Source organism: Brassica oleracea, chromosome C2, assembly GCF_000695525.1.
Source record: "Brassica oleracea var. oleracea cultivar TO1000 chromosome C2, BOL, whole genome shotgun sequence".
In the NCBI taxonomy this organism is placed as follows: Eukaryota; Viridiplantae; Streptophyta; class Magnoliopsida; order Brassicales; family Brassicaceae; genus Brassica; species Brassica oleracea.
The window spans coordinates 47,190,553-47,201,653 of NC_027749.1; the positions used below are offsets into that span (position 1 = coordinate 47,190,553).

At 37.6% G+C, this 11,101-nt stretch overlaps 2 protein-coding genes across 2 annotated transcripts; both read left to right on the top strand.

The window, feature by feature from the left end:
* The first annotated feature begins 1,321 nt into the window (after positions 1-1,321).
* LOC106323001 (glutamate receptor 1.3-like) lies at positions 1,322-4,987 on the top strand. Its single transcript, XM_013761158.1, has 5 exons — positions 1,322-1,646; positions 1,801-3,047; positions 3,134-3,440; positions 3,838-4,211; positions 4,275-4,987. Exons 1-5 carry the CDS (start codon positions 1,337-1,339, stop codon positions 4,656-4,658), a joined length of 2,622 nt encoding a protein of 873 aa, XP_013616612.1. The 5' UTR covers positions 1,322-1,336; the 3' UTR covers positions 4,659-4,987.
* Positions 4,988-6,146: 1,159 nt separating this feature from the next.
* LOC106323000 (glutamate receptor 1.3-like) lies at positions 6,147-9,620 on the top strand. Its single transcript, XM_013761157.1, has 5 exons — positions 6,147-6,453; positions 6,541-7,763; positions 7,849-8,155; positions 8,650-9,023; positions 9,107-9,620. The coding sequence occupies exons 1-5, from the start codon at positions 6,147-6,149 to the stop codon at positions 9,494-9,496; spliced, it is 2,601 nt and encodes an 866-aa protein (XP_013616611.1). The 3' UTR covers positions 9,497-9,620.
* The last annotated feature ends 1,481 nt before the right edge of the window (positions 9,621-11,101 follow it).

Consider the following 11,101-nt stretch of genomic DNA (forward strand, 5'->3'; position numbering starts at 1 on the left):
GACCACAAAAATAACAAATATTTAATTTGTTGGCAATGTTCATTAATCATTTGTGGTGCAGTTGGTTAGATAATTCACGATTGAACCCACAAATAGCGGGTTCGAATACCTTCGCTGACACCTTGAAACTTTTTTGGGTCCGCCACTGACAACAATGGCAGTGAAAATGCCTCCAAACAGTGTGTGTAGATGTTGATGGAGTGCCTTAGCATTCTGTTATCTAGTCTAGACAGCAACTCCCTTGCTGCTGTCCTCTCACAAAATGTTAAGGATAGAGCAAAAGGTGTTGCAGAAGAATGGAATCCACTGCTGGCAACTCTTGACATGGATGCTGGCAATGGTAACTCTTTGGAGGCTCATGCTTTCTTGCAACTACTGGCTACTTTTGGTATTGTTTCGGACTTTAAAAGAAGATGAACTCTTGGAGCTGATCCCCCGTCTCACGTTGTCGTCAGGCAGCTGAGCTTTGCCATTCTCTTGGATTGTCAGAAAAAAATGCCTGGTTTGTTCTCTAATTTAAAAGATATGGCTGATTCTATTGCATGTCATATGACATTGTGTGCCTTTACCATTGGTCTTAACCCTTGTTGTCATGTGCACCACTTCGTTAATTGCAGGTGAGATTGAAGTTCTAGTGAATAGTGGACAACACATTGATGCCGGAAACTAGATGCCTGTCTAGACGGCAAATCGGATTAAAAAAATGATTTTTGTAGAATAATTAAAAATTGATCTAGAAAATTAAAAAATCGGTGTAGACCCAGCCTAAACAATATTTCCCTATAAAGTATAAAGTGACTAACTGCGATTAATAAGATCATAAACATTCTTCTTTTCGTTTGATTTGTTTCCTAGCATCTTACCGTCAGATTTAATTAAGCTAGTAGCCGCTCTTGCGATAGAAACACAATTAACAGGTCAAGGCTAATAAGTCAATACCAAAGAAAACACATTTGTTTTTTACAACCGTTGACAAATATTTTTGTTGCTAACATTGATCCGTTTTAACGATTATCTACACTATAAAATCCTTATTTTCTTTACTTTTCTTTGACTAAAACATTAGAAAAATACAATTGAACTCCCTAAAATAATGATATGATTGACAAAAGAGTAGCCAACCTCAAAATACAAGCTGAAACTTTGGATCATTTCAACCATACGAATATTTTTTGTATTATAATCTTATTCTAGTGGAATAATTCTACAAGAGGAAAAACAAAACACGGCATGCGTTGGCTAGAATCGACTGGTTATATATAGTAAAAGTATAATAAAAATGTTCATGTAGAACGTGTATGTTGTTTTTTCCTTTGCAATTGGAAACTTCTTTCTAATGGAGAGGTTTGGGATTCAAAACCGAACTCTAGTTTCATTCCTTCTTGTTCTGTTTCTCTTCATCTCCTCTAACTGTTTTGTTTCGAACCAAACCGACAACGTTAATGAAGGCTCTGGATCCGAGCAAGAACGGGTTAGTGTCCGGGTCGGGTTGGTCTTGGATTTGGGTTCCGTGGATGGCAAGATAGTGGGAAGCTCGGTTTCCTTGGCGCTTTCTGATTTCTACGCAGTCAACAGTGATTACAAAACAAGAGTCTCTCTCTCGGTCAGAAACTCTCAAAGAGAGCCTCTCCTTGCTCTAGCTTCTGGTAACAGTGATTACATTCTTTCACCTTCTTATTTTCTCTCACCTTCTTCATTCTTATTCTGTCTCCATTCACTCACAATCTATATATGTTCTGTCTTTTTTTTTCCCTTTTTGAATGAAGATATATATAACTGCTGTCTTTGTGAATGAAACAGCTGTTGATCTGCTGCAAACTGTAGGAGTGGAAGCGATTATTGGTGGGAGTTCGCTGCAGGAAACGAAGCTTTTGGCGGAGATTGGGGAGAAAGCTAGGGTTCCGGTGATATCACTTAACTCTCCGGTTTCATTGTCATTAAGAAAATACAATCATTTGATCAAAGCGACACATGATACTTCCTCCGAGGCAAAGGGTATCACAGCTTTCATCCATGAGTTTGATTGGAAGAGTGTTGCTCTTGTTTATGATGATGATGAAGATGACTGGAGAGAGAGTATGCAGCTCATGGTGGACCATTTCCATGAGAACGGAGTTCATATACAGTCCAAGGTTGGTTTTACAGTCTCTTCAACCGAGGAGGTTATGATGGATAGGCTAAGGAAGCTGAAGGACATGGGAACAACTGTTTTTGTGGTGCACTTGTCTGAGCGTGTTGCAACTCATCTCTTCCCATGTGCTGAGAAATTAGGGATGATGTCTGAAGGGTTTGCTTGGATCCTCACTGCCAAAACCATGAACAGCTTCCATGGGAACAATGGCGACGAATATGCAAAAGAAGCAATGGAAGGTGTGGTTGGCTTCAAGACTTACATTCCAATGTCCAAAGAGCTTCAAAATTTCACTTCAAGATGGAGACAATCACTTCCTGTTGAAGAAGATGCTGGGTCTGAAATAACTCGGTTGAGCATCTTTGGCATATGGGCTCATGATGTAGCCTGGGCACTGGCGAGAGCAGCCGAGGTTACAAGGATGCCAGATGCATCATCAACTCTCTTTGACGCAATCACTCAGTGTAGGTTCAAGGGTTTGAGTGGTAACTTCCAAATCAAGGATAAGAATTTCTTGTCAGACAAGTTTGAGATTGTGAACTTGATTGGATCAGGTGAGAGAAGGGTAGGCTTCTGGAGCTCTAATGGTAGTTTCAGCAGTAGAAGACATCTGTCTTCTTTTACTGATAACAAGCTAGAGACCATAATCTGGCCCGGTGTGTCTTCTCAAAGTCCCAAAGGACACAAACTAGGAGAAAGCAAGAGAAAAACACTGAGGGTTTTGGTTACATCTAGCAACAGATTTCCAAAGCTGGTGAGTTGGAGGACTGATCCAGTAACAAAAAAAATAATTGCTGATGGGTTCTGTATACAAGTCTTCAATGCTTCCATTAGGCGTTTCAACTATGATGTGGAGTACACACTTTGGACTGGTGGTCCTAACTACGACAATCTTGCATATACACTTAGTAGCCAGGTACTAACCTTGGCTCGGTTTATGATTACAAATATTTTTTTTATGTAGAATGTGTGGAAATTCAACCACCTCCATTGATCCCACAGAAAGACAAATATGATATGGCCGTGGGAGATATTACAATCACTTCCAATAGATCGAGTTATGTTGATTTTACTATACCATTCACTGAACTGGGTCTTGGAATGGTGGCACCAAAGCAGAGTGGAATGTGGGTGTTCTTTCAACCTCTAACACCAGATCTTTGGATGACAAGTGCAGCTTTCTTTGTCTTGACAGGCATTATAGTTTGGTTGATAGAAAAACCTGAAAACAAGGAGTTCCAGGGATCTTGGTCTCAACAGATTGGAGTTATGCTTTCGTTTGGCTTCTCTACCCTTGTTTATGCACACAGTAAGTACATCTCTTCACATTAATTCTTATATGCCAATAGTATGGTCAAAAGAGATTGAAGTGATGCTTTAAATGTCTGTGCCTAATTTTTTCCATATAAGTCATAATTAGTCATTAGTTATGGATTTACTCATGAGTCAGGACGGACCGATCTTCAGATTTTGGGGCTATATAGACAATTTAGTAATGGTTTATATATATTTTTTATTAAAAATTTGAAGATTTTATATATAATATTTTCACAAAAAATCATTTTTTGGGGGGGGGGGAGGGAGGGGATGGACCAATATTTCACTAGCCTATGCTCATGACCAGCTATGAATTCACTTAGTTTCGATTAGTTTTAGTTGATAAAAAAAATAGTTTTTCATCTTTTGCTGCTTTCTACTTGTAACAGGGGAGAAACTAAAACACAACTTATCAAGATTTGTGGTTACAGTTTGGGTATTTGCAGTGCTCATACTGACAACGAGTTACACTGCAACATTGACATCAATGATGACAGTGCAACAGATACGATTCAACTCCAATAAAGACTTTATAGGTCACCTTTCGGGCTCACTCATAGCAAATGCGAGCCTAGCTAGTACCAACATCAATGCAACGAATGTCAGAGGCCTCATTAACTCTACAGATTATGCAAAAGCCTTGTTGAACAACTCGGTCGCATTCATTATCGACGAGTTGCCATACCTCAATGTCCTCCTTGGAGAGAAGCCTGATCATTTTCTCATGGTCAAGCCACAAATTACCACCAACGGTTTTGGATTTGTATGTACCTCAGGTTCCTTACTCTTCATCTTCTTTTTAACTTGCTGACAAAACATGTTGCAGATGTTTCAAAAGGGTGACGAGTTGGTGCATTTGGTGTCCAAAGAAATCTCGGAGCTAAGGACAAAAGGGAAGCTTAACGAGATGTCGAAAACATGGTTTGATAATCGTTTGCCATACATAATAGATGATACATCAGAACCTATAGACCTTTACAGGTTCCGCGGTTTGTTTATGATCACGGGAGGTTCTTCAGCTTTTGCTCTTGCAGTACTTCTCATTATATGGATACGTGATAAATGGGAAGATCTTATGAGTTCCATCAACATATTTCTCTCGCGACGACTTGTACATTTCAGGATCTTCTTTGCAAGAACTATCCATCCTAGCCCCCTCGATGACCTCTTTGTTGAGAATGCAGTGCAGATGGCTCAACTTAACAGATAGAAAGAGATTCAAATATAGCAAAAGGTCCATACAAGTGAAGTGGATGGTTTTGTTCTTGTGTGTAATAGTACAAGTGAAGGTGGATGGCTCCTGTTCTTGTGTGTTGTTGTGCCCAAGTCTTTTAGCTTACACAATTGTTGCGATGTTGTTCGTCTTTAACTCTGACCTAGAGCTTCACCAAGCTACCTTAGCCTTCTTTCTCCAGAAGTTGATCCAGTTTGATATGATTCTTGCTTGATTCAAACCGGATTAGGCCTGTAAATATAAATGATGTTTTGACCTTTATTTGCTTGTAAGTTGCAGATGTAATATATTCTTGCTTGATTCAAGACCCGTCCACACCAAATCCACCACTACAAAAGCTTATTATAGTTGGTATAATTAATAAGATCATAAGCATCCGATCATTCTTGGTTTGATATTGTACTAGGTTGTTTCTCGTAGCATCTATCTAGTATCTACCATAAATATTATCTTAGATCTTTCATTTCTCAAGGGAGTTCTTTATTTTGACCGTCAGATTTGGTTAAGCTACATAGCTGTTCTTGGGATAGAAAGACGATTTAGATTGGTGGTCTGAAGTTGCGGCCTAAACTTACTTTAAGGACAAAGGATATTGACCAAGTTCGATTATAAGAGAGCGTTTACTTTTGAGATGAAACTTACTTCATTTCCTCTACTTCTAGATGTATGTATATATAACCTCGACCGTATAACATTATTGCCGAATTATTGGTTGCTAACAAAAGCTAAGAGAGGTTACGTAACATGTCAGCAGGTTAATACCAAAAGAAAACACAAATGTTTTCACACTAAAGAATATCCTCATTTGCCTTACTTTTCCTAAACAAAATTATTAGAAAATGGAATCGAATTCCCTAAGATAATGTTTTCTGTGACAAAAGAGTAACCTCGGAAACCCACACTGAATTTCCTTTTGAATTTGTAACCCCTTAGATAAGCCGGTCCAGTGGAAAATCTGAAACGTCAAAAATTTTCTACCATAGTGGAATAACTTTGCACAAAGATGTGCCTCCTTTGTAAAAAATAAGACAATAATTTTAGGCCCCCCCGCCAAAATATCTGGGCCCCTATATTAATAAATTTTGATATCAAAAAAATTCATCATAATAAAAATGGCTGTTAGCATATATATCAAAAATAATATTAACTGAAATTAATATTCATCTTTATATGTTTTTAATAAGCTATTTAACAGTGTAACCATTTATTTACCTATAAATTGTTTTGTACTATTTTATTCATAAAATAAAATAAAAAATATATATGAGAAATATATATATTTATATATATAATTAAATTTACAAAAATAATGAGCAACCAAAGTTTCACCCCAATTAGAATTTTGTTTTGGGTTTAGGCTTACTTTACAGAGGTAAAACAAAACACGGCATGGATTGGCTAGACTTGGTTATATAATAAGAATGATCAAGTACATATGTTTTCGTAACTGGAAACTTCTTTTTAATGGAGAGGTTTTTGATTCAAAAGAGAAATCTTGTTTCATTTCTTCTTGTTTTGTTTCTCTTTATCTCCAACGGTTTTGTTTTTAGTCAAAACGATGTCGTTAACGAAGACTCCGTCTCCGAGCAAGAACGTGTTAGGGTTAGGGTTGGTTTAGTTTTGGATTTGGGTTCCGTGGAAGGCAAGATAGTGGGAAGCTCTGTTTCCATGGCACTTTCCGATTTCTACGCCGTCAACAGTGATTACAAATCAAGAGTCTCTCTTTCAGTCAGAAACTCTCAAGGAGATCCTGTCCTTGCTCTAGCTTCTGGTAACATACTCCATTCTTTCCACCTTCTTCATTCTTCTCTGCCATTCACTCACAGTCTAGATATGTTCTGTCTTTTCCAATGAACAGCTGTTGATCTGCTGCAAACTGTAGGAGTGGAGGCGATTGTAGGCGGGGATTCGTTGCAGGAAACAAAGCTTTTGGCTGAGATTGGGGAGAAAGCTAAGGTTCCTGTGATATCACTTAACTCTCCGGTTTCATTGTCATTGAGAAAATACAGTCATTTGATCCAAGCAACGCATGATACTTACTCCGAGGCAAAGGGCATTACAGCTTTCATCCATGGGTTTGACTGGAAGAGTGTTGCTCTTGTTTATGAGGACGAGGATGACTGGAGAGAGAGTATGCAACTCCTGGTGGATCATTTCCATGAGAACGGAGTTCATATACCGTCCAAGGTTGCTGTATCTTCAAATGATGATTGTATGATGGATCGGTTAAGGAAGCTGAAGGATTTGGGAGCGAGTATCTTTGTGGTGCACTTGTCTGAGCTTGTAGCAACTTATCTCTTCCCATGTGCTGGGAAGTTAGGGATGATGGGTGAAGGGTATGCTTGGATCCTCACTGTTAAAAGCATGAATAGCTTCCATGAGAGAACCGGCGACGGTTTTTCAAAAGAAGCAATGGAGGGTGTGGTTGGTTTCAGGTCATACATTCCAATGTCAAAAGAGCTTCAAAATTTCACTTCAAGATGGAGAAAATCACTTCCTGTTGAAGAAGCTGTTGGGTCTGAGATACTTCGGTTGAGCATCTCCGGCATATGGGCTCATGATGTAGCATGGGCACTAGCAAGAGCATCAGAAGTTGCTAGGATCCCAAATGTGACATCAACTCTCCTGGAGGCAATCACACAATGTAGGTGTAAGGGTTTGAGTGGTGACTTCCAAACCAAGGATAAGTATTTCTTGTCAGACAAGTTTGAGATTGTGAACTTGATAGGATCAGGTGAGAGAAGGGTAGGATTTTGGAATTCTAATGGTAGCTTCAGCAACACAAGAGAGTTGTCATCTTGTACTCATAACAAGCTAGAGACCATATTTTGGCCGGGTGGGACTATTCATAGTCCGAAACGGCGCAAGAGAAAAACACTGAGGGTTCTGGTCACATCCAGTAACAGGTTCCCAAGACTGGTGAAGGTGGCGACTGATCCAGTAACAAAAGAAGTAATCGCTGAAGGGTTTTGTGTAGATGTCTTTCGAGCTTCCATTAGCCCTTTCAACTATGAAGTGGAGTTCACACTTTGGCGCAATGGTAGCAACTACGACGATCTTGCATATGCACTTAGTAGCCAGGTACTAACCATAACTCGTTTACAGTTAAAAAGTATTTTTTTCATCTACGTAGAGTGTGGAAACTGAACTACTTTTATATATACAGAAAGACAAATATGATGCAGCCGTTGGAGATATTACAATCACTTATAATAGATCGAATTATGTTGATTTTACGATGCCATTCACAGAACTGGGTGTTGGCATTATAGCATCAAGAGAGAGAAGTGCGTGGGTGTTCTTACAACCTCTAACACCAGACCTTTGGTTAACAAGTGCAGCTTTCTTTGTCTTGACAGGCATTATAGTTTGGTTGATAGAAAAATCTGAGAACAAGAATTTCCAGGGATCTTGGTCGAAACAGATTGGAGTTATCTTTTGGTTTGGCTTTTCTACCCTTGTTTATGCACACAGTAAGTACCGCTCTTATGTGTAGATCTTGGTCAGAAGAAATTGGAGTGATCTTTAAATATCGTAGAAATTCTAAAAATTATTTTTTGATAAATTCTGGATGAATATATCAATATGATAATACGATAATAAATTTCTTAAAATCGTCTATAAATATATAATCATATGAAATCATAAACTAATAATTTATATGTAGTTATATAAATATAGAAAAATATTGTATTATTTAATTTTAATCATAATAGAGTCTTTTTCTGTATTTTCTTGACACTTCAAAATATTTCGATATTATTTTATCAGCTTACATCTAAAAATACATTTACACATTTGAAAATCGAATTTATAAACCGTGAAGCAATTCTTATTTCACATAAAAACATAAAAAAAATATACAAAAGTGAACTTTCTGTAAATTAATCTCCGTGAATAAAATACTATAATACCAACAATATCAGGTTACATAGTTTTGATTGTAAGTTTTAACCATTTGTGACAGGGGAGAAGCTAAAACACAACTTATCAAGATTTGTAGTTACAGTTTGGGTTTTCGCAGTGCTGATACTGACTACAAGTTATACTGCAACACTGACATCAATGATGACGGTGCAACAGATGAGATTCAACTCCAACAAAAATCACGTAGGCCGCCTTTTGGGATCACGCATCGCAATGGCGGCCTTCGCCAGTCCCGGCCTCCAAGTAATGAGTTTGAAGGGTCTCAATAGTTCTGAAGAATATGCTAAACTCTTGTTGAACAAAACTGCCACACTTGTTGTCGATGAGATGCCATACCTCAAAGTCCTCATTGGAGAGAATCCTGAGAAGTTTTTCTTGGTCAAGACACAATGTATCACTAATGGTTTCGGCTTTGTATGTATCCCTCAGTTTCCTTAATCTTTATTCTTTTTTTTACTAGCTGACAAAAGGTGTTGGTTTGTTAAACCATGTTTCAGATGTTTCAAAAGGGTGACGAATTGGTTCCTAAGGTGTCCAGAGAAATCTCGAATCTGAGGACAAATGGGAAGCTAAACGAGATGGCGAACGGATGGCTCGAGATTCAACTTCCATACACAACAGATGATACATCAAACCCTATAACCCTTGACAGGTTCCGCGGTGTATTTATGATCACGGGAGTTTCTTCAGCTTTTGCTCTTGGAGTACTTCTTATTCACTGGCTCCGAGATAGATGGGAATATGTTGTGAATTTGGTCAACATATTACTCTTGCAACGACTTGTACATCTGAGGAACCTCTTCGCAAACATTATCCATCTGATCAGTCCCCTCGCTGACCCTATTGGCGAGCATGCGGTTCAAACAGCTCAAAGTAACATACAATAGCAACTGGCTCACATATTAAAGGTCCATTATATCATTCAGAGCATCCTTAATACAACTAAAGTGGATGCTCATGTTCTTGTGCATGAGTTTATAGCGTAGGTATAAATTATAATGGATGTTTAGAGCAATCCGTGTTTGTAAACTATAGATGTAATTGTTGTAATATATTTACCTATCTTGATGTAAAATACAAAGTATAGTTTGTAATCAAATTGCTTCACTTTCTAAGCTTAAGGAAAAAAAAGAAACACTATATTAAAAATGATATTTTTGTTTTGTATAAATTTTAATGACAGTATTCAGTTATCTATATATTTCCCCATTCTGATTAATCTGTGGCTAGTGTTTTTCCAGATTGTTAATATTGGGTTTTCTTTTGGGTTGGGCTAACAAAATTAATGGTCTGCATAACCATCTTCTGAAGAGAGAAAAAAATAGAGAACAAACAAACCCTAATCTCCAGTTCCCTCCTCTTTCTCTTCTCCAATAACTCCTCTCATCTCCTCCTTTAACTTACTCCATTAACCTGTTGCAGTTTTCTGTCTTGTGCTATTCCATAATTCATTGTTCTAGGGCTGGTTCTGAGCATATGCAAGTAAAACATTAGTCTATAAATCCTCAGAATTCAAATATAATTTACATGAACATAAGTTTTCAAATTTCTAAAACAAAAGGTTTATTTTTATTACTATTACTAAATTGTCTATACTCTCCAGAATTTCAGAACAGTCTATGCCTTGTCCAGTTGTCCCATCTATTTTGGTCGGTAAAAAGGAACAAAACAAGTTCAGCTTCTTTGGTTGGATTCAACGATGATCATGATCCAGTCAATTATAGAAAAACAATCGGCAGTATCTGGACCTGATAGATTTCATGATTATCCAGGCCCTTATTCTCTTTTGTATTTTGTTTGCAAAGTGCAAACGCACTTATTCAAATACCATTAATTCCATCTGTTGGTGCAATTTCTTCGTTTGCTAAAGTGAGTATACACCAACTCAACTCGTCGTCCTCGGGATTTTGAAAAACATTCTACTTCTTTCCTAAGGTGTTACTTTCACAGTCTAAAAGGGGTGTGACGCAACAAGTCTGGTTAATAAGTCAATACCAAAAGATAACATACCTGTTTTTACAGCCGTTGACAAATGTTTCGCGTGTGGGGTGTTTTTTGTTGTTGCTAAAGTTTGATCCGTTAACAAACTTTTCACACGGTAGAATCCTCATTTGCCTTAATTAATTACTTTTCTTTGAAATTTTTTTAGAAAAATATAATCGAATTCCCTTAAACAATGATTTAACCAAAAGAGTAATCTCGGAAACCTACATTAAGTTTCCTTTTGAATTGGTAATCCAAAGAAATAACTCTTTCTCGTTGACTACCGTCCAATGGAAAATTTTGAAACCTTTTGTTGGAGTTCCCTCCTTGAGCCCAAAACAAATCAAGCCTTAGTCTAAGAAGAAGAAATATCTAGAAGGAGAAAAAGAGTATGGATTGAGAAGTTGTAGAAGTGTATTGAAGTGTTTAAGAAAAGAAGATGGAGAAGTCTCTAGAATTAGTTTGTAGTTACCCTCCACTAGTATAAATAAGAGTGTAGAGTCCCTTTG

Coding starts and splice junctions, on each gene's coding strand:
- LOC106323001 (XM_013761158.1), top strand. CDS start 1,337: ATGGAGAGGTTTGGGATTCAAAACCGAACTCTAGTTTCATTCCTTCTT. Junction 3,441..3,837: donor TACCCTTGTTTATGCACACA/GTAAGTACATCT, acceptor TACTTGTAACAG/GGGAGAAACTAAAACACAAC. Junction 4,212..4,274: donor CCACCAACGGTTTTGGATTT/GTATGTACCTCA, acceptor AACATGTTGCAG/ATGTTTCAAAAGGGTGACGA.
- LOC106323000 (XM_013761157.1), top strand. CDS start 6,147: ATGGAGAGGTTTTTGATTCAAAAGAGAAATCTTGTTTCATTTCTTCTT. Junction 6,454..6,540: donor TGTCCTTGCTCTAGCTTCTG/GTAACATACTCC, acceptor TCCAATGAACAG/CTGTTGATCTGCTGCAAACT. Junction 7,764..7,848: donor CATATGCACTTAGTAGCCAG/GTACTAACCATA, acceptor TTATATATACAG/AAAGACAAATATGATGCAGC.